The sequence below is a fragment of the Terrapene carolina genome, unplaced genomic scaffold, assembly GCF_002925995.2.
Source record: "Terrapene carolina triunguis isolate 2854851 unplaced genomic scaffold, T_m_triunguis-2.0 Scaffold62, whole genome shotgun sequence".
Lineage (NCBI taxonomy): Eukaryota > Metazoa > Chordata > Testudines > Emydidae > Terrapene > Terrapene triunguis.
In genome coordinates, this window is record NW_020664413.1 from 11,511,868 (window position 1) to 11,534,528 (window position 22,661).

Consider the following 22,661-nt stretch of genomic DNA (forward strand, 5'->3'; position numbering starts at 1 on the left):
AGGCTATAAAGTTTCACTTGCACTTGACTAAAATAGATCTTCCAGAAAGGCATCCAGTCTTGATCTGAAGACATCAAGAGATGGAGAATCCACCATTGGCCTGTGTTTCCTGTGGCACAAGGGGCTCAGATTAGAAACTGAAAGTCTGAGGCACCCACACTTAGTCAACACTTCTGAAAATTTTAGCTACAATAAATCATGAAATTCTAGAGCAAGTCCTACCCAGAAACACTCATGAAACCCCACTGATGTCAGGGTGTGTCTTCACTTCAAAAAAGGTAGTTTTTTTTAACCACAGGATAACTAACATGTGTGACTTATCCCTTTCTAAAATCCTAGTGGAGACAATACATTGTAGTTTTTACTGTAAGGTAACTAGGGGAAGTTAACACTAGACCCCTGACTACAGTTCACCTCACCCAGTTTACTTCATGGTACAACTATAGAGCCTAGGATTTTAGATCGCTCACACACGTTAGTTCACCTTTTGGGGGCAAAGCCTCAGAGGAATTGCCGAGGTGTAAATGAGAGCAGAAAAAAAGTTACTAACCTTTCATAACTGTTGTTCTTCGAGACGTATTGCACATTGCCACTCCACTCAGTGTGCATGTGCTCCGTGCACAGTTGGCTGGACATTTTTTCCCTCACTGGTACCTGTGGGGGCAGCTCAAACACATTCTGCTGCCATGCGATGGTGGGGATGGTATAAAGGGCCCAGTTGACCCTTGACCCCCTCAGTTCTTCTTTCTGGAAACTCCAGTGCGGAGGGGTGGGGCGGGGGTCATGGAATGGACATGTGCAACACATTTCGCAGAACAACAATTATGAAAGGTTAGTAACCGTTGTTGCTTCTTCAAGTGATTGCGCGTGTGCATTCCACTCTTGGTGACTGCCAAGCAGTTAAATAGGTAGAGGAATCAGAGTTCGTGGTCACAAAGACAGCAATACAGCTCAACCAAATTTGGCATCATCTCTTGAATACTGAATGACGGCGCAATGGGAGGAGAAAGTGTGCACAGATGACCAGGCTGCTGCTTTGCTAACGTCCAGGATACAGATCTGCCCTAGGAATGCTGTTGAGGATGTTTGGTATCTTGCAGAGTGGGCAGTCAGCTTGTCTGGAGGAGAGACTCCTGCCAGATCATAATACATGTGGATACAAGAAGTTATCCAAAATGAAATTCTCTGTGTGGAGATTGAAAGACCTTTCAATTCTGTCCACTATTGCCACGAACAGTTCGGTGGGATGCCAAAATGGTTTGGTCCTGACTATGTAGAATGCCAGTGCTTGTCTTACGCCCAATGTATATACCTGTTGCTCCTTCTGTCGTAAGTGCAGGACTCTGCACTTGTCCTTATTGAACCTCATCAGATTTCTTTTGGCCCCATCCTCCAATTTGTCTAGGTCACTGTGGATCCTATTCCTACCCTCCAGCTTATCTACCTCTGCCCACAGCTTAGTGTCATCTGTGAACTTGCTGAGGGTTCAAATCCATCCCATCATCCAGATCATTAATGAAGATGTTGAACAAAACCGGCCCCAGGACAGACCCGTGGGGCACTCCGCTTGATACCGGCTGCCAACTAGACATCAAGCCGTTGATCGCTACCCGTTGAGCCCGACAATCTAGCCAGCTTTCTATCCACCTTATAGTCCATTCATCCAATCCATACTTTTTTAACTTGCTAGTGAGAATACTGTGGGAGACCATATCAAAAGCTTTAGTAAATTCAAGATATCTCACGTCCACTGCTTTCCCCATATCCACAGAGCCAGTTATCTCATCATAGAAGGCAATCAGGTTGGTCATAGAAGGCAATCAGGTAATCGCTCTTCTGCTTTTATTCATTATCTGAACCACCTTGCCAATGACAATTTTGCAAGACCCAGACTTGATGCATGCCCTTATAAATTGTTTATAACTTCTTATATTATTTTAAAAGATTGTTTGCATTTAGTTTTGTTTTTTAAAACTTTAACCTTAAATATCATAGAGACAAAATCTGATTGAAGACAAATGATTAAGAAGGAAATGACTAAAGCAGACAAGCATTTTTCCAAAGCAATTTTCCCAGCCTTCATTAAGGAAATCTGGGACTTCCAATGTTGACGCTGCACTGGTGTAGAAGAAAATTTGCAGTGGAATGATTTACTCTGGTAATTCGCTGGGACTAAGCTATACAAATGCAACACGTCTACATTAGAGCTCATCAGTGATCTCATTACATGTGCAGATGTGTCATTTCCTCTCCTCCCCTCCTCCAAGCCATGCTTGATAACCCCAGCCTAGGAAGCAAGGCACTGGTGGTGGAAATGGAAATGATGCATTCAGAAGATGCCATTTCTTGTTAAATATTGAGGTGACATCTCAAAGGTTGTGCTGATGGAGCTTGACCTAGGAGTTCGAATTCACATCTGACAGGGACTGAATTAAATGGCCAGTAACGCACTGCAGTATTGGGTTTTCAACGTGCTGCCTTTTTTTTTCAGAAAAAGCAGAAAAGATCTAATGTTTAATGGCCCCATTCATATCTGGGGATTTTGCAGCATGGAGGAACCTCATCGTTAAGTAATTGGCAAAAGTTACGCTCACAGCTCTGACTATTTGTTAGCAGGATTCATGCACGTAATTCCCTAAAAAAAAAAACCTGAAAATTCTTTACTCTCACTCTGTTGAACTTCAGCTTTTCAAAGAGGTGATCATATCCATTGGGTAAATCCTTTAGAGCAGTGGGTGATACCCATGTCTAGTACTTTCCAAAATAAACATATTCCTGGGTTCGTTACTGATTTATAGCCATTTGGGTTGATCTTGTGGTTTGAACTTGATGCCTATTTTAGAAATACTTTCACAGCTTTGCAGAAATTAGCTGCAGCAGATTTTTTTCGGAATTTGCCAAGTAAAACAGCAAAGCGGTCTGTTTTTCCAGAACCCGAATTATAAACTGTACACACTGAGGTCAAACAGCAGGGGATTTTGCTTAAGGAATGTTCTTATACTCCTTCCCCTCAGTTATTGTATTTGGCAGAAAAATATCTGAGTAAGATTTTACTTGAATATCTCTCCTGAAGTCAGCATTTTTACTCTAGGAATTGCAAACATCAAAGGATCAGCGAATTATATGTTGTGTGAGTGTCTTCTTCAAGTAATCTGAAGGCTGATAGGGATTTTTTTAAAAAACATTCTTGGTCAATATTTGGGTGAAAAGTGTTTAACAAAAATGTGAAAAACAAAAACAAACACTTAAAGTTTTCTATGGGCAGTCAGGCCCTCAGTTACATGAATCTCAAGTTATAGTCATTCACACTAGCAGTAATGCAAGGAACTTTCTCTCTCTCCATTATCATTCTGATTCAAATATCTTTGCTCATTCTGAATAGCGGCCTGCTACAAGCGTAGATTCACCAAATTCAATAGGAATACTGTGGAGTAAGGTACTCCTCAGTTAATACCGGCAGAATTTAGCCCTATATAAGACTGCATCTAATGCACTGACAGAAGAGTCTGGTTCTCCATTCCACCTTAATCCACAGCTTTATCTCCATTAACAATTTCATTATACCAACACCATCTGTTAGTCTTAAAGGTGCCACAGGACTCTCTGTTGCATTATACCAACAGTGGTTTTTGACTGTTTTGCAAAGGGCTTCGGTTTATGAACCAGATCCCCAGATCCAAACTATCCCCATCTTTGAGGTGTTCAAAATGCCAATGCAAAACTTTCCATCTTTATTTCATCATTGGCTTTCAGATCACTGGAAGGTTTGTGCACGTAGTTTATAAGAAATCAGTTTTAATAGCTCCAAGATGTTGAGGAACTAAGACACACATAGGTGGTATGCACGTTGCTACTCTGAAAAAAGGATGTAGGTGGACCAACCCAGATTTCCTGACATGACCTCAGTGGGAATGCTGCATATCATGGCCACTTGGGACTTCACGGGGACAGCAGGGATAGAACCCAAACTCTTCTTTTGGTTAGTGGAACAGTAGAAATATGCTGTTCTTTGTGTGCAAATAGTCACAGGTTGAATCCACCTCGTCTGTTACAGAGAAGATGAATGTTCTCGTACCTTGACATTTGGTGAGCAAGCGTGGCCTAGTAGATAGAACACTGAACTGGGACCCAGGTGCCCTGGGTGCTATTCCTGGGGCTACCACTGGCCTGCTGGTTGACTTTGTCACTTCACTTCTCTGTACCTCAGTTTCCCTAGCTGGGGATAACAATACTCACCTCCTTTGTAAAGTGCTTTGAGGTCTACTGATGAAAAGTGCTATACAAGAACTCAACATCATCATCATCTTGCAAGAAACCTCTACCATTTGAGCTACGACAGCAGAGGTACTGAACTAGGGGTGCTGCTGCACCCCCTGGCTTGAAGTGGTTTCCATTATATACAGGGTTTACAGCTTGGTTCAATGGCTCTCAGCACCCCCACGATACACGTTGTTCCAGCACCCCCTGTAAGACAGAATTTGCTAGCTTACAAGACCTCTGGCTGACAGTTGAGCAGTTCTGATTCCATCCAGTAGAGGGGAGGGGCACATACCCTCACTAAGGTAGTGCGCTAAAATACTAATTTTTGGAACCCTCACCATGTTGCACAAGCTAAATGTAAGGCCTAAAACCAGCTGACAGGGTCACTTTAATAATCAGAGACAGGAGAATTCTTGCACTGCCCGTAACTCTGAGGGTATGTTATGTCCTTGGCAATACTTAGTTAACTAGCTCCCATTTTGCTCCCCAGGCACTACCAAAACTAGCCATTGCAGGTATTTTATAGCAGCACATTCTTACTCATTTTCCTTTCTACAGGATACTCCATGCTGCAGAGCAAAGAGGCCATTCCTGTAGCAGCAATAAGCCTGCTCCCCCCTCTGCTCGTGGCTGTCATGATAACGGTGATATTTTACCTCTGCCGCACCCAGAAGCAGAAAAAGAGAGCCAAGGACTGGGGCCAGAAGCACCCACAGCACCAGGCTTTGCCCGAGCCAGGAAAAGCTGCTGAGGACGATGAGAAATTATCTGTGATGACAGACGACAATCACTCCAGCATGATCTTCACCTGCGCCAACAGCATCAACCATAACACCGAGCTGTTGCCAATTGAGCTGGATGAGATAGTGGGGAAAGGCCAGTTTGCCAAGGTCTGGAGGGCCAAGCTGAACCACACCACTTCGGGGCAATACGAGACAGTAGCTGTTAAGATTTTCCCGTGCGAGGAATATTCCTCATGGAAAAATGAAAGCCAGATCTTTACAGAGGCCAGCCTCAAGCATGAGAGCGTCCTTCAATTCCTTACAGCAGAGGACAGGGGGTCTGGGCCCCGGAAGGAATACTGGCTCATCACTGCCTACCATAGAAGGGGCAACCTGAAGGACTATCTGTCCCGACACATTCTGAGCTGGATAGACTTACAAAAAATGGCTGGCTCCCTGGTGGACGGCGTGGCCCACCTGCACAGCGACTACACTGCCTGTGGCAGGCCAAAGATCCCAATCGCTCACCGGGATATCAAAAGCACCAACATCCTGGTGAAGAGCGATTGGGAGTGCGTGATTTGTGATTTTGGCATTGCTCTAAAGCTAGACCCTTCCTTAACAGCGGATGACTTTGCTAACAGCGGGCAGGTGAGTGAAGCCAAAGCTGGGTTATTGACTTAACTTTACAGAAATTCTTGGCGTCACTTAACAATACATCCCAAGTATGCTGTAAGCTGAAAACCACATGCTGCCAAATGCAAGAAGGCCATGGTGGAAATGAGAAGGGGTGTGTGGGGAAAGGGGGAAGTCTGGAGAACTTTATGAATTTGCCCACATGCCACTTAGATTTAAAGCGGAAATCTAACAAACTAGAGTTGCCCATCTGATAAATGTGCTCAGTATTGGACTGGGATGTGCTTAGGCACACCTGCAAACCATGACGCTATCTTTAAAATTACACACAAACCCAGTACAGTCACTGATCTATTTCAGGCCTAAGGAGGGAGTTTAGACATTTCAGTGCATAGTAATGTTTAATGTTGACGATAAAGCAAATAAACAATCTACTGTAGCTTTTCTAAAAGAGCTGGTGCAGGAGTCTACACTGGGGGGGGGGAAATCGATCTAAGATACGCAACTTCAGCTACGAGAATAGCATAGCTGAAGTCGACGTATCTTAGATTGACTTAGAATCACTTACTTCGCGTCCTTGCGGCGCGGGATCGACGGCCACCGCTCCCCCGTCGACTCCACTTCCGCCTCTCGCCGTGGTGGAGTTTCAGAGTCGATGGCAGAGGGATCGGGGATCGATTTATCATATCTACACTAGACGTGATAAATCGATCCCCGATAGATCGATTGCTACCCGCCGATCCGGCGGGTAGTGTAGACATGGAGTGAAACTCAGATACCATGGCGATGGGGCCCACCTGCAGAGTCATTAGGCAGACAGTGCATGGTCATTGAACTCCCTGTGGCTGCTCACAATGAAGCTGAACAGGAGGAAGGGAGGATGGGAAACCATCTTACATACTCCTAGTGCTTGGCAGTTGGTGTTAGTTTGCTCCTGAGCAAGAACAATCAGGCCATGAAGATATTTCAGTGTTTTCCACCTACTCACCTCAGTTGTAACGTGGCAGGTATTTACCATGCTGCAGCTGCTTGCAGATATATTTGCTAATCTCTGTTCTTTTTTTGGCTAGGTTGGCACTGCCAGGTACATGGCTCCTGAGGTTCTAGAGTCTAGAGTGAATCTGGAAGACCTGGAGTCCTTCAAACAAATGGACGTCTACTCCATGGCCTTGGTTTTATGGGAAATGGCCTCTAGGTGTGAGGTTGTAGGAGGTAGGAAAACTGCAACATAGTCCCATGTACACCCTTCCTTCTAGAACCAAAGGCCATGCTAGCTAGCCCCTGCATTTTTGTAAATTAACCACCCTTAGACGCAACAGTTTTCATGCTCTCTTCCCACCAAGCAACAATCAGTCCATTACATCTTCCATTGATACAGTCCCTGCTGCTCATCTCACATACAGCTCGGTCTTGGATGCTCAGCAGCTCCTGAGGGGTGCCGAGCACCAATGGAAGTTAGATTCTCCAGCACCTGATAGGATCAGGCCTGCAATCTGCTAAGCATTCCCTGCTTGCTACATGCCTGCTGCAGAATGGTCTTCAGGCGTAGGTTCTCAGAAGCCATGATGGTGTGCAGGATAAACAAATACAGATGGAGAAAAGAGCAGGATCTCCACGTTGGTTCTCCATTTTTGGAGGCTGTTGTCCATGGTGATGGAATACTACAAAGGGGAGGGAATAGGAACAAGAGAAAAAAATGGGTCTAAAAAGAGCTCATGGGTGAATCCTAGCCCCACTGAAATCAATGGGAGTTTCCCTAATTGACTTCAGTGGAACCAGGATTTTATCCCACACCTCCAAGCAGGCCCTTAGCCAGCCAAGTAAACATACCTGCATGCACAGAGTGGAGCCCTGCAGGGGCACGTTCCTGATGCTCCTCCCCGTTTCTAAAAATGCAATGATTTAGACTAGAGACTGATGGGATCCTAGGGGCTCTCACCCACCAAAAATTCAAAGCACCCAGTGAAGAATTATTCATTTCAGAAGGCAGATTATAGGCATGTGAGTGCACACAGTAAGCTAGCATGGGAATTAACTAGCTCACCATAGGCAAGTTATGTTCTATTAAAATAATCAACAAACATGTATCAAAGCCACCAGGCCCTGAATATACACATTTCCCATCAGCCAGGCACCTAAAAACATTGCGAACTGCATTGTTAAAAACGCAAATATATATATATAAAGAACCAAAGCAGGCTCCCTGTTCCTTTAGACAATACCATGAAGTTCATCTACCTCCCATCCACAAGCAGTTCACAAGCTCTGACATCCTACCCAGTCATGCCCCCATAACATTCAATCAGTGTCTATTTCATTGTAATGTCCTGGCACTAATCTTTCTGTGCAATAATTTACTGTGATTCCTAAGTTTTCTCCTCTTCCTTCTCTGCCTGCCCCTTTCCTTCACGCTTTCACCTTTCTCCAGTTTTCCTTATGATTAACTCCCCCCCCCGCCTCCATCTAAATCTCCCCATTTGCCTGAGCCCTCTCTCCACACCATCCATCCCCCCACCTTCCTGCATTCTCTGAGCTCTCCTGGCCTCCTTTTATGCCCCCACAATTCACTCCAGTCCCCTTTCCCATGCCCTGCCCTGCCACCAGGGGACGGAATGGTTCCTGGAACAGAGGAGACTCACACATTGAAAGAGAGGACCATTGCTAGGATCTGGGATGGGGGAAAGCAATGGAGATCCTACCCTCCTCTTTCAGGAGCTCTGCTTTCAGCAATCCCCACACAAACCAAGGGGGTAGCAAGAAATGCCGTTCTTTGCCATGAACGCTGCCCGAGAGCCCTCCCCTCTGCTACACCAGAGAGCGAAAGAGGAAAAGGTTCACAAGGCTCACATAAAAGGAAAGATGTGCCCGACTTACAATTGCTGTGGCATCTAGAAACCTCATTCCATTCACCTTTTTAACTTGATACACACTGATATAAAAGCACCTCAAAAATCTGAAAATTAAAGGCTGGAGAGAGTCACTGTATATTAGACCCTTCCTGACAAAAGCTTAGTTGGCGCGAAGAATTTTGCACCATATCCCGAAGGGTGAGGATCTCAACTCCCCCATGCCACAAGAGGGAGCTATTTCCACAGCTCTAGGGTCTACATCCGGAACACTTCCCAGTCTCCTGCTCTCAAGAGGGCACATGTCCAGACTGCAAGTGGGTCTCACTCAGATCCCAAAGTCACTTTCTAAAAACATTTACCGAACCTATAATGAAATAGTGCCGTCACAAGGAGGCCAAAAGCAAAAAATCCTTTCCAATGGAAAGATTCTGAGATGTTTAAAAATGTTTTTTTTTATTAAGAATCGGTGTTTCCTCCCCCTGCCTTTTCATTTGCAACTCCAATGACGTTGTGTACAGCGGGGGCTGCCCTCATGTTTTTGAACATTTAAATTCAGTGGGGGAAGGGGTCATTTTAACTCAGTGATGAGCCTGAACCAAAACCCTGCTCCCTAACACTCCTGACCTTTTGAGGACATTAAGCTCTGCATCCAAACTTTGTGGCTCTAGACCTGTCTACAAAAATCATCCTCTTTCTAGTTCAATGCCATGGATAGCAGCCAGATCAGCAAACACACGCGTACCACCAAACCATGAAAGACATCCGGTAATGCTGCTTTGATTTATCACCTAGAGGTAAAAAGTTATGAGCTACCTTTTGGGTCGAAAGTCCAGGAGCAACCCTGTGTGGATACCATGAGAGACATTGTGCTGCACGGCAGAGGGCGCCCAGAGATACCCTGCAACTGGCTAGTGCATCAGGTAAATAGTAAATCAAAGAAAAGACTATAGCAACCCAAGACATCTATTCATTGTCCTGATTTGCAATGGACATGATTATCCTTGAATGACAGTATCAATACATCTATGATCCAAATCACCTGAATCACAAAGACACTGGACGAAAGGGGGGGGGGGGAGTTCGTAATTGCCTAGGTGACTTAGGAGCTCCTAAATCATGGAAGCACTTTTGAAAAATCCCACCCTTATTCTGCAACTTAGCTCATTTGAGAGATAGACTCGATGTTAGGAGCCAAAACCTGTAGCTTGGTGCAAGTCACCTGTACACACTGTGCAATTGCTCACTTAATTCACAGGGTATTGGTTTCGGTTTCCTAAATGGAGGTCCTCTAAACTCACCAAAAGTTTTCAAGATGGCCACACACACAACACTTGTAGAATAAAATCTGAGTCCTCCATTTGCTACATTTTGCATGAGCCTCTCGGTAACAAAACACTATTTGTATAAACGCTCGTAGGAATCGAAAGAACCAGGCAGTAAACAGTGTCAATATGAATCTGTGGTTTCTAGCTGGAAGAAAGTTTGCGAGCACATTTTTGGCAATGTTCACTCAGCTGTTATAACTTGCATTTGAAGGCAGTTATTAGCCCTCAAATCTCACAACTATGTTCTTTAAATTTTTGAACATAGGCTTCAGATCTGCACCCTACCCGCTTTTAGGTAAAATTTGGAACTGCAGATAAAATATGCACCTACTTGAGGCTATGCCAAGCTAGATTTCAAAGGCCAAGCTCTACCTCGACTGATTTTTATTAAGCTGAAAAAGTGTTGTGTTTCTGATCATGATCCTTATCTTCCCCTGGCACATTAGAGTTAGTTCTCCTAAAATGCAGTGTGTGACAGCCATCTGCTGGGAGGAAAATAGAACATGTGTTTATTCATTCTACAACTAGTTCCCACTCCACTACCACCAAAGGTCCTTACTACTTAAAGGTACATTATCCGTTTGATCCTGAAAGACTGGCACAAATTACTCATTTTAATGGGACTTACACACAACCCTCCCACGAAGAAAAAATGAGAACGGACTCTAAGTTCAATGCACTGCTCAAAATGCCAGATCCATTTGTCCTGACCGTTTTAGGCTTAGATTGTCAAAGGCATCTACGTGAGTCACCCAGATCTGGTGCCTAACTCCCTTAGACTGTTGGAAATTACAACTTTAACATAAAGCTGTTAAAACAACCAGAGACACATTTACTACTCTATATTGTAAATATGGCATGACTCAAATGTAAAATCAGGTTGAATTTAAAAAAAAAAAAAAATCTAGTTGTGCCATTAGAAAAGCAAGAAGAAACTTTTTTCAACTTGCTTCTTGTCATCTTAACCTAGAAGTCATTTGTTTTAAAGGATCGAATTTATTTCTAAACTAACTTTTTAAAAAAGCAAACATGTTTATTGCCGGGTAAAATAAGACATTATTCGGGAGAGTGGTAGACAATCTACTGCTTAATCAATAAAAGTAGGACAGATGGCACAGCTGTGTTCTATCTGTGGAAACTTTATTAAAAGATTAGGTTGAAATTTGTTAAGTGAATCTAAATCTTTTCAATAAGGCAAATACATGAATTATTTTAGAAGGTACTGAAATGCAGTGTCTATCACTTTAAGTAGACAACTGTTCTCTAAGGGTATGTCTACACTACGGGATTAATCCGAATTTAGATAATTCGAATTTGGGAAACAGGTTGTATAAATTCGATTGTGCGCGGCCACACTAAGCACATTAATTCGGTTTTTAACCACATTAATTCGGTGGTGTGCGGCCACACTACCCCATTTATTTTAACCACATTAATTCGGTGGTGTGCGGCCACACTAACCCTAATTTGAATTAACAAAATCGATTTTGGCGCTACTCCGCTCGTCGAGGTGGAGTACAGAAATCGATTTAAAGCACCCTTTAATTCGAACTAAATGGCTCTGTAGTGTGGACGGGTGAAGGGTTAATTCGAATTAACGCTGCTAAATCCGAATTAATCCCGTAGTGTAGACCAGGCCTAACTTTTGTCATCCTAACGTATCTAGCATGTTCTTTAAATCGGAAGAGAGACTTATCTGAGATTTGTGTGAGGGGTCAGAAAAGGGTGTCAAGAGAGTATTGGAGAAATACTTCAAGATATAATATTTATCTTTAGCATTAGGATCCTGGAGGTTTTTTAGTGATATTTAAATTGTGAATGCACAGAATACACAAATCCACTGAAAACTATGAACATGTTTTATTTAGAAGAATTTCTCTTCCCAATAGTGTCTGTTGCAAATTTGACATGATGATGTAAAATGCAGCAGCACAAATTAGGAATTGTGGGGTGAAAGGAAGGCTAGACAACTTCTGTGCGGTCGTTAGCTCACAGAAAAAATCATCAGCCAGACAACTGCCATTTTATTTCTACACCTGACAGTTTTGGTCTCTCTTTAAAGCACTATAGGATAAAAAGTAATTGGCTGTACAGAGCGTTGGCTATTATAATGGAAAGACTAATGTGCTAGAGAGTGCACTGACAAGCCTGGTTGAAACTATTTCCTTTGGTGGTCAGGAAACAAACCTTTCATAGAATCATAGAATATCAGGGTTGGAAGGGACCTCAGGAGGTCATCTAGTTCAACCCCCTGCTCAAAGCAGGACCAAGCCCCAGACAGAGTTTTACCCCAGTTCCCTAAATAGCCCCCTCAAGGATTGAACTCACAACCCTGGGTTTAGTAGGCCAATGCTCAAACCACTGAGCTATGCCCCCCTGAAATGAAGCGACTTGACCAGGTGCACTCAGCAGACCAGTAGCAGAGCTGGGAATTGAACCCAGGTCTCCTGCATGCCAGTAAAGTGTTCTATCCACCAGGCCACAATCTTATACCAGGCCACAGTCTTTCACTTGTGTATCGATATGGTTCTTTGGCATGATTTCCTGGGGGAGAAAGCAGCAGTACAGCACACCAGATTTTAAAAAGGGAAAGTTTAGGGAAGATGAACTGTTCCAGTAAAGTCATTTCTTCTCTGCACAGAGAGGCATCGTGCTTGGGCAAGTCACTTCACCTCTCTGAGCCTATTCCGCTACTCACCTTTTGAAGGCTCCAACCCCCCTAGACAAAGCAGATGAAAGAGGACTAAGGGAGTTGAGCACCTAACTCCCTTAAGCGCCTTTAAAAATCTCCCTCTTAGGTTATAAACTTTGCGTCAGTTTTGCTATGAGTCTAGATAATGCCTAGCACAGTGAGAGGCCCCAGCTCAGCTGGGGGCTGTACGTGTTCTTGTAATACAAATATTAAGTAGTAATTAGAATGTCAGCAGTTATAACCCAGTAGTATCTGTGATACCGCTGTTTCCCATGTACTTAGAATGGGAAATAACCACAGTAACATTGAGACAATTCATCCCCAAAAGCACTGTAATCCTAGGACTTCAAAATGCTGATTTCCCATGCGTCTCTCTCCTGACCCTCCAAACCTAATCTCAGATTGTCTCGTTTCAGGGAATGCACTTTCTGTGCGACACCATCACAGAGTGTTGGGACCATGACCCCGAGGCTCGCCTTACAGCCCATTGTGTGGCAGAGCGGTTCAATCTGATGGCACAAATGGACTGTGATGACATCCTCAACAACAATACAGACAATGAAGGCAGCAAAACAGCCCGTCTAAGTGGGGAACATCAAGCCAGTGACGGGAACAGAAATACCCAGTGACAGGAAGAAACGAAAGCCTCATATCAAAAAGAAACAAGGAGATTAAAGACAAACACGTGGCTCTAAATAAATAAATAAATAAACCACCTCAATTCATTTTCCTAAAATGATCTAAGAGCTAGTTTATAACTTATTTATCGGACCTTTCATCCCGTAAGTACAAAGCAAAGGGGGAGGGATAGCTCAGTGGTTTGAGCATTGGTCTGCTAAACCCAGAGTTGTGAGTTCAATCCTTTAGGGGGCCATTATAGGGATGTGGGGCAAAAATCTGTCTGGGGATTGGTCCTGCTTTGAGCAGGGGGTTGGACTAGATGACCTCCTGAGGTCCCTTCCAACCCTGATATTCTATGATTCAAAGAGCCCTGGGATCAATACTTTGGTTAAAGTGCCACATTGTATAGATATTGATTATTTTGTACTTAAGTGTACAATGTTAATACATTTTCTTTAGTATTTTAAAATGAATGTTTAACCTTTATTAATAAGCACCTGGATTCCACCTCTACTCCTTTCAGTTTAGTTCTTTTCATGTTCATTCTTGCACCACTGAGCTTTACCCCTAATTTTCTAGCCTATAAACCTCAGATGTTAGACAGAAGCTCATTAAAACAGGCATTGTCTCTGATTAACCATTCAGAGATCAGCCAGCCCTTTTCATAGTGCAATGAGACACCTGAAATTAGATTAGCAAAAGCCTGACTGGCTTTAACACCAACACAGCTTTTCGCAATGTATAATGCCTGGGAATGCTTGACTTTTTCAGCTGCGTGTTAAGAGTACAAAAGTACTTGGCTAAAAAAAGAACATGGCCAGTTCAGAGAATGTGGTTCCACTCTAAACAGCACTTATGTGGAATATCAGCTAAGTATTAATTTCAAGTCCCATGTCTCCTGACTCCCAGCTATCTTCTAAATCAAACTAATGAGGATATATTGTAACAGCACATGCACTTTAACAGTGATATTGGCAAGATGACAGGGAAGGTCTAGTTCATCGCATAGATCGTTTCCATCTCCACCTTCTGTGATCTAAGGGTCAAGTGGCAAATGATATCAAGGTTAGGTGGGGCCTGGACCTTCCTTTCCAATTACAGCAGTTGGGCTCCTCCCCTCTACTGGAAAGGCTCTTAGCTGAATGGCAGAAGATAAGGTAAGTCACACCCCACTTCCAACCTCTTCACATTGATCCAAACCCTGCTCCACTCCCTCTCACACACTCCCATGCCCAGCTAGGACTGAAAGACAATGAGAAGAGTGTGGCTCTGCTCTGCAAGAAAGCCTACAAGCTCCTGCATGATAAAGTCATCTCCACAAAGGCAGTGTATGTGGTTGCATTCGGAGGGGCACGTTGCCCGTAAGTCTGCAACTGCATGGATCTACCGTACAGGTAAGGGGAAGGGTGGGAGAGAGAAGCACAATGGCTGTGCAGGATTTTGCAATCTTTGATATTGGGAGGGATTCCGTATAAAGACTCCTGACTCTGGATTTGCAGTGGATGGCTTCAGTGGAGTGTGACCCAATTTAAAACTGCTCCTCCTCCTAGATCCTCCCAGCTGTGTTTCCATCTCTCTCTCTCTCTCTCAGGTTGTTACATGGGGCAGAGAGAGAGACTGCGTGAGTATAGATGTGGGTGTTACAGAAGCATCAATTCTAGGGAATGTTTTTTATTGAAAAGGTTTGCTAGGTATTCTGGTAGGCACCTATTTTAAACCTCCATCTCATAGCCCCTGGCCAGACACTGTGCTTCAATCCTCTCCCCTGACTGCTCTCTACCTCCTCCTCCTCCTGCTTGGGACTTGGGACTTTTTTTTCAAGCAGCTCTATGCACTTGGACCAGCTTCTCTTCTCCCATTTACCAGGAGCATCCTCCCTTTCCCCCAGCCAACCCCTCACCTCACTTCTTTCAGCCACTAATCACAACTATGATGTAACCCACTTCCTCTCTTACCACCAATTATACAGAGAGAGCAAGATAGCCATCTACAGCGTACGCATAGGAAAGAAAAGGTGAAACTGCCACTCCCACATTTAAGGGCTGCAGGTGGCTAACGTGATTTCTGCACTAGGTTTTGCAGCACCAAGTCTGAAATTGACACTATGCTGAAGAAACAGTGCGACTCACGAATAAGTATAAATTTAAGATGCTTCCAAAGGCATCCTGAATGCTCTCTCACAAGGGGAGCTGTATCCACCAAAGTGTGGGGGGAAGGAGAACATTGTAACCAGGAGTAAAGCCTACTTATCATATCCTAGGGTCGAAGTCCAATTCCTTTGAAAAGGGAGTACACGTAGCCTGTGGGCGACACTGTAAGGAGCACCTTGGGGGGAGGGGGGAGAATTTTGCCTGAAAACAGGAACTCTGCTATTTTTATGCCACATTGTTTTCAAGAAAACAAACAGGAAAGAAAGACGTGAAACCAAAGTTTTCAAGCTTCGGTGCCTAAAGTCAGGCATCTGAGTAGAGTGGACTGCTCAGCACCCGGCGCTTTCACTGAGTTAATGAGCTGTGGGCACTCGGCACCTCTGAAAACAAGGTCACTTATTTAAGCGCTCAAATCCATATTTAGGCACAGAAGCAGCTTAGGAAAAGTTTTTATCAACAATCACACAATGTACGGTTTCTATATATCCGCACTTGCTTAGGGGGCATCTATTCTCCTTGGCCAATTATCTAGCGAGTTTGTACTTCTGATCAGTAAGTAGCTTTTAAAGATGACCATCCCACTGATACTTCACTGGCTACTTAAGAAAGTTGTGACTGTCACTTTCTATTTAGTCCCAATTTTCCAGGAATAGCTGGAAAGAAACAGAGGGGTAGCCGTGTTAGTCTGAATCTGTAAAAAGCAACAGAGGGTCCTGTGGCACCTTTAAGACTAACAGAAGTATTGGGAGCATAAGCTTTCATGGGTAAGAACCTCACTTCTTCAGATGCAAGACATGAAAAGACCTCCTAAGAATTTCCTCTGTTGTTCAGGTGATCATCATCCATAGCTGGAAAAGGTTTAATGTTCTGGATTTTAACACCTGTCTTAAAGCTAGTATCCTGGGTCTTGCATCTGAAGAAGTGAGGTTCTTACCCACGAAAGCTTATGCTCCCAATACTTCTGTTAGTCTAAGGGCTGGTCTATACTTACCGGGTAGTTCGACGGCTGGCAATCGAAGTTCCAGGTTCGATTTATCGCGTCTGGTCTGGACGTGATAAATCGAACCAGGAAGTGCTCGCCGTCGACTGCGGTACTCCAGCTCAACGAAAGGAGTACTGCGGAGTCGACGGGGGAGCCTGCCTGCCGCGTGTGGACCGCGTCTGAACCGCGGTAAGTTCGAAGTAAGGTATGTCGACTTCAGCTACGTTATTCACGTAGCTGAAGTTGCGTACCTTACTTCGACTTGGGGGGTTAGTGTAGACCAGGCCTTAAAGGTGCCACAGGACCCTCTGTTGCTTTTTGGAAAGAAACACTGACACATGAAAAATAGTATGTAGACACCTCTTTCTTCACCTTCAATGTCAATGGGAATTTTGCCATTGACTTAAACAAGTGCAAGATTGAGCCCCACCAGAAAGAGGGAGGAAGGAACATAGGCCCAAATCTTGCATTGGGCTGGGCCCCAACAGAGCTCTACTGTATGGAATTGTAGGATCAGAACCACAGATAGGGCTTGAAGGTTTGCTTACAAAGTAGCAACAGATACTTCCCTCCGCTGCAGGAATTACAGGGCGGAATTCTGTGTCCTCTGTTCTGCAGGAGGTCAGACCAGATGCTCGTAGCGGTCCTTTCTCATCTAATCCTCCTAAAATCCATCAACCTAGATCGAATATTGTATCTTATGATTTGACTAAGATTCTTAAAGGAGTCACTTAAAATTCATATTGTTTGAATCTGATATTCGATGGTAAGAATTATGGTAAGTGTTGATCATTTTCCATTACATCCTTTATCTGCCAAGCAGAACTGACAAACTGCTTTAACATACTGTAGCTGTAGCGGTATTGGTCCCAGGATACTAGCTTTAAGACAGGTGTTAAAATCCAGAACATTAAACCTTTTCCAGCTATGGATGATGATCACCTGAACAACAGAGGAAATTCTTAGGAGGTCTTTTCAACACCTTCAGGTTGAAGAAGTCTTGTCTTGCATATTAAAAAGACAATTCCTTTAGCAATCAATGTTGTTCCATTTGGGACTCTATCAATATTAGCTACAGTGTTATTAATCTGAAACCAGTCCGATCAGGTGGGGGAAATCTGACTAAAAACCAGAAAATCAGAAAAGCAATCAAGGTTCAGATTGAAATGTCACCTGAACTCACCCCCTTTATAAATAGGTATCCAGAGGTGGCTCCAGGTCGCATTTTTAAGTAGAGGATTGTAACTTGCTTTATCTGCATGTGCTTATTAACAGAGGACACTTTTGAAGGAGGAACTTGGTCTCCTGCTATAGCAGCTCAGGTATTTAAATTAAGATCTGCTGCGGCTGCTGCTGTTTTGAAGCCTGGATTGTGTGCTACCACCCTGGCCCTTGCAGGAATCCTGCGGCACAAAGGCTTTTTTTTAAATAGCTGTGAACTATGCATCCAATTAAGAGGAAGGTCAGTTTATTTTACTGATTTCCCCTGCCTGCAACAGCAGGTCTAGACCCCAGAACACAGGGCCAGATGAACTGCTTGACATAGTCCATGTCCACACCTTGGTGTCCTGGGTTACATGACGACCTCAAAGGGAAATCACTACCACTTGCAGCATGGGTCCTGACGTATACAAGGAGCATGCACACTCCCGCTCCAGAGCCAGGCAGGAACCCCCACTCTCCACAGTGGAGTTCCTGCTCCATCCATGGGACCTGGTTAGTAGCGTGTGAGCTGCTGCCACTCTTCAACACATGGCCACTCCCAGGCTGGGACGGCACCACCTCAGCAGAGAACCCTTTGGAGTGCTGGGTTGAGTCGAGGGGAGGGGGGGTGGTCCTCTCCAGTGCCTTCTGGTGGGATGTCCCCAGACAGCACCAAATGCTGGGGAAGGTGGTATCAGCAGGTGCCCACTCTGCTAAGTCACAGGATGGTGGTGGGGGAGTCTGCCACTGCTGATCTTGAAGGTCACCCTTCTCACCTGCCGGGCTGGGTGTGGTACAGGAGCAAGGAAACCTCAGGGCGCCACAAAGCCAGCAGAGAACTCTGTAAATTTCCTTCCACCACAGGAGACCCCTCGGTACCATTATCCCTTGCCACTTACTTCTCTACTAGGGGCTAAAGCCTCCCTCCTTCTCCTGGACAGTTCCCAACCCAGCCAAAGAAGGGAGTAGGCAGCCAAAGAGGGGGAGAGCCCACATTTCAGATGGCTTTTTCCATAGGTAGCCCCTGCCACTACCATCCCAAGGACCTTGGATTGCCCTAACTGAGCACTGACAGTGACAGAGTTAGCAGTGTAGTGCTATTAGCATGTGCATAAACATTTGGATAGACCTCAAATAGCTGGGGACAATGCAGTTGGGTAAAGGATAGAGTTTCAGCATTCACTTTGATTGCTTTGCTTCTGTGGATTTAATAAACAGAACCTTGCACACAATTAACATGTCATTAAGCCTGCTATTAATAGGCTCTATATATTCCTTTAAGATGCATTCATAGATGGAGCAGTAAGGGTATACACTGACAATAAGCACAGCCTGTCAATCGAAAATCCTGAGTGAACCGTTAAAAAAATCATTAATACCAACAGATATTCTGATTTCTTTACATCTTGGCTAGTATAAAATGTTCGTTTTTATAATAACGATTAGCCAAAATTATAGCAAGATTGCATTTAAAATAAATTAAGATTTATTTTTCAAACACAAGGGCACTACAGGGAACTAAGCCAGTAGTTTCAGTTTTTAATGTTACTCCTGCTCTGAATTTAAGACACTCTACACAATTTATTTCAAAATTTGTAAGGAAAAATAGAGGGTATTCTATACAAAGTTAGAAGCATATAGTTTACACCGGGCCTAAACTGCACACGCTTCTGCAGAAGAAAGTTACTCTTACAGGTACTGGTGGTCAGATACTACAGCTTGGGGAGGCCGTGGAAATATGGATAGAGACATGAAAGAATGATGCACGTACAATATTCATCCTAATCACCTGGACTCTGGGAAAACAGACAAAACAAGCTAATCATTTTTTAGTTTTATTTTTCCCCCCATTTTTCCTCACACATGGACTATGACTTATATTCAGACCTCAGTGCATTTCACAGCAAAATGTACAAGGGAATCAAAGTAGTTGTGCATAAACCCAAACTTTTTTTTTTTTTTTCACACAATTTACAGTTTTTTGTTGAATGTTAACATGGTTATTTAAATTTTCTTTGATGCCTTCTTACATTCTTATGCCTTCAATGGAAAACATCTTACCAGATCACACAGTTATGAGTTCTCACTATGATGGAACAGGTCAAGCCATTTACAATGGCTGGTGATGGCAGATAATGTTATATACACTGATTGGAAGACTACATCAGAAGAAAAAACAGAGTAAGGCACCACTCTTGGAAAATTAAGGTAGCTTGTAGTAACAATAATGAAAGACAATCAGTACTATTCTTAATTGCCAGCAATTCTTAGACTTCAATAAAATACTTACACTATAAAAAATGAAGGATGTTTGTACCTGAATACAGTTTCCTGATATCTGATTGTATGTATATTAAAACACAGTCTCCAGCAAAATAAGCCTTTTCATGTACTATGAAAAAACTAAGCCACAGTCCATATGTTCAATGGTCACATTTAACTGCTTTGTTTTTTGTTCTGAACAAATATACAAAGGAGAAAAATCAAACCAATCCAATGGACAGCACGTAACACTGGCGCTTCACCTTCAAGATGATCACATGCACGGAGATGAAGAAATTAATACAACAGTTGTTTTAGGGTTGCTGTTCAGTTTGAAAGCCTTAGTCCTTGGGGAAAAAAAGGCTTAACTTCCTTACATTTGCAATGTGAATAAATCTTAAACGGTCACTCAGAAAGTGAGATTTAATAAAATTAGGAGCTGAAAAGTGTTCTGAATTATTCTTCCAATTCAATCCTTTCAAGTATACTAAAATGTTTCAGAGGAAAAATGTCTCCATGGTTACAATTCCAATCAATTTTATAAATCCTTTAAAAAAAAAAAAAAAAGGTAGTCTCTACTTAGCTTCCATATCCCTCCAATGCATGCACACATTCTTTCTGAAGGAAAAAAGTCTTGTCAAATCCAGATGATTCTTAACACTGATTCCAGGTGCAACTTCTGAAACCTCCTCCAGTTTTCTGTCAGGAGGTTAATCACTGGGTATACAAGCAGCAAACACTTTTTTTCATTTACATGGGTACTGAGTATTTCACAGTTATTAAACAGAGCTCAGTGCACAGATTCTCAAAAAAGGTTCCCGTGTCACTCCAAAGTTAAAGCCATTGAGGCAACAACATTTCATCTGACTTCTGCTGTTCAGGAAATCAAATGGTTTATATCTTAGGCAGCTTGCAGTAGGACCTGCTTAAAAGAACACATTACATAATTCAGATAAAATCTTTTGGATCATACAAAAACAAGTTGGTGAACATACCTGGCAAGGTGGTCTCTACACCTTTGATTATGTGTAACCTTTAAAGTGCCCTAGCATTTTATTCCTTTACGCTCATTTGAATTTGTGCAATTATAAAAACAGGAGACACAGTTATTTACTGTGTTTTGAGAGTGATAGAGATTAGATAAACAGAAGAACTCATCCTGAAGAGTCTTATCTAGTTAGTGTCCATTTGCTGAGTCTGTATGGTGGGGACTGTTTTCCAAAGGGGGTTATAATACACCCAGCCATCTCCCTGCAATTCAAATGGAAAAAAGTTACACAGAATAATTATAAAAGAATTCACATAGAACAGTATTTTGTGATGCCAGGTGTCGTATTGACAGCACTGGAAACCAGAAGTACACTGCTTATGTATACATAGATAACAGCAGTGCAAGCGTCCCCATAGTCTCCTGCCAAGGTGTCTTAACTTTGCTCTGGAGAGACCATCTAAGGCCTTGGCACATGTTATGTTTGAGTGTGGACAAGCTAGGATGTAAATCTACAGTGCACTAGTCTGCCACACACTAAGTCACAGTGTGAGCCCTACTATCATGCACTAGAAGGTCTGTAGTGCACCTTGACATCTGGCTGTTTTCAACAGAATATGCCGAAGTGCTCTACGGAACTTTCAGGGTGTGATAGCAGTGTCCACACGGCCAGCTAGCACACAGAAAGTTAACGCACTGCAGATTTACAGACCTTGGCTTGTCACACAGTAACTGACCATGTAGACAAGCCCTAAGAAATCATGCTCATTCCAGTCAAGTAAAGTGTTTCTGCTGGAACTAACAACAACAATGGCAGTCAGCACTAACTGATGTAGATATGACGATGGAACTCTGGCACCCTATGGTCTGGATTGAGACCAGCAACTTATTTTGCAAAGACTAAGCAAACAGCCATCAGAGAGAAATGGCTTGTGCTCACAAGCAATTTGGGCTACATTTGAACTGATGATCTACAGATGAAATGGTTCTGGATCTTCTTTACCCTTCTCTGAGCCACCCAGTATCTCAAATTCTGTTTTCAAATAAAATATCTGAAAACAACATTGTTTTTTTAAAACCACACAATCCACATTTCTCCTGTCAACAGCCACTCAGGGATGCAATTAGAACAAAACTACTTGATTAAAAAACATTCTTAGTCTGAAATGTTTAGTTCTTGTGTTCACAAGTTAATTAAAGGGTAGCAGTTACCTTGTGCAGTGAAAATCTTAGTATGCAAGAGTGATATGCTCTCCCAAATTTGAAATGTTATCTAGTTAAGTCATTCTCTTTGTTCACTTTGCCACAGATAAACAGACATCAGCAAAAGTTTTCAGAAACCAAAACTCAAAGTTTATTTCGATTTTTAGATAACGCGCTGAGATCAAAGAGGTTACCTAAGCAAAATTTCTGAACCATGAGAGATGGGGATTTGTTACGTCTTCACTACGGGGGGGGGGGGTCGATTTAAGATACGCAAATTCAGCTAAGCAAATAGCGTAGCTGAATTCGACGTATCGCAGCCGACTTACCCCGCTATGAGGACGGCGGCAAAAATCGACCTCCGCGGCTTCCCGTCGACGGCTCTTACTCCCACCTTCGCTGGTGGAGTAAGAGCGTCGATTCGGGGATCGATTGTCGCGTCCTGACGGGACGCGATAAATCGATCCCCGAGAGGTCAATTTCTACCTGCCGATTCAGGCGGGTAGTGTAGACCTAGCCTGAGGGTATGTCTACAATGCAATTAGACACCCACGGCTGCCCCAGGCCATCTGACTTTGGCTCCAGCTAAGGGTCTTTTAGCTGTGGTGTGGACATTCAGGCTCGGGGCTCTGGGACTTTCCCACCTTGCAGGGTCTCGGAGTTTAGGCTGCAGCCTGAATGTCTACATCGCAATTAAACAGCCCCTTAGCCTGAGTCAGCTGTGTAGACATATCCTAGGAGAAAAGGAATACTCTGCAGTGGTCCCTT

At 43.4% G+C, this 22,661-nt stretch overlaps 2 protein-coding genes across 3 annotated transcripts in view; one reads left to right on the top strand and one right to left on the bottom strand.

Annotated features, from left to right (window-relative positions):
* Positions 1-13,183, top strand: part of LOC112117773 (TGF-beta receptor type-2-like) — a 52,623-nt gene extending 39,440 nt beyond the window's left edge. The window contains exons 3-7 of the mRNA XM_029910508.1: positions 3,647-3,774; positions 4,819-5,633; positions 6,689-6,830; positions 9,260-9,387; positions 12,901-13,183. Of these exons, the coding sequence (XP_029766368.1) occupies positions 3,647-3,774; positions 4,819-5,633; positions 6,689-6,830; positions 9,260-9,387; positions 12,901-13,113 (1,426 nt within the window). The 3' untranslated portion in view covers positions 13,114-13,183. The remainder of the gene's footprint in view (positions 1-3,646; positions 3,775-4,818; positions 5,634-6,688; positions 6,831-9,259; positions 9,388-12,900) is intronic.
* A 6,079-nt stretch (positions 13,184-19,262) lies between these two features.
* Positions 19,263-22,661, bottom strand: part of OSBPL11 (oxysterol binding protein like 11) — a 68,856-nt gene continuing 65,457 nt past the window's right edge. For both annotated transcript variants that reach the window (XM_026647409.1, XM_026647408.2), the window contains exon 13: positions 19,263-20,953. In XM_026647409.1, coding sequence (XP_026503194.1) covers positions 20,876-20,953 — 78 coding nt within the window. In that variant the 3' untranslated portion in view covers positions 19,263-20,875. The remainder of the gene's footprint in view (positions 20,954-22,661) is intronic.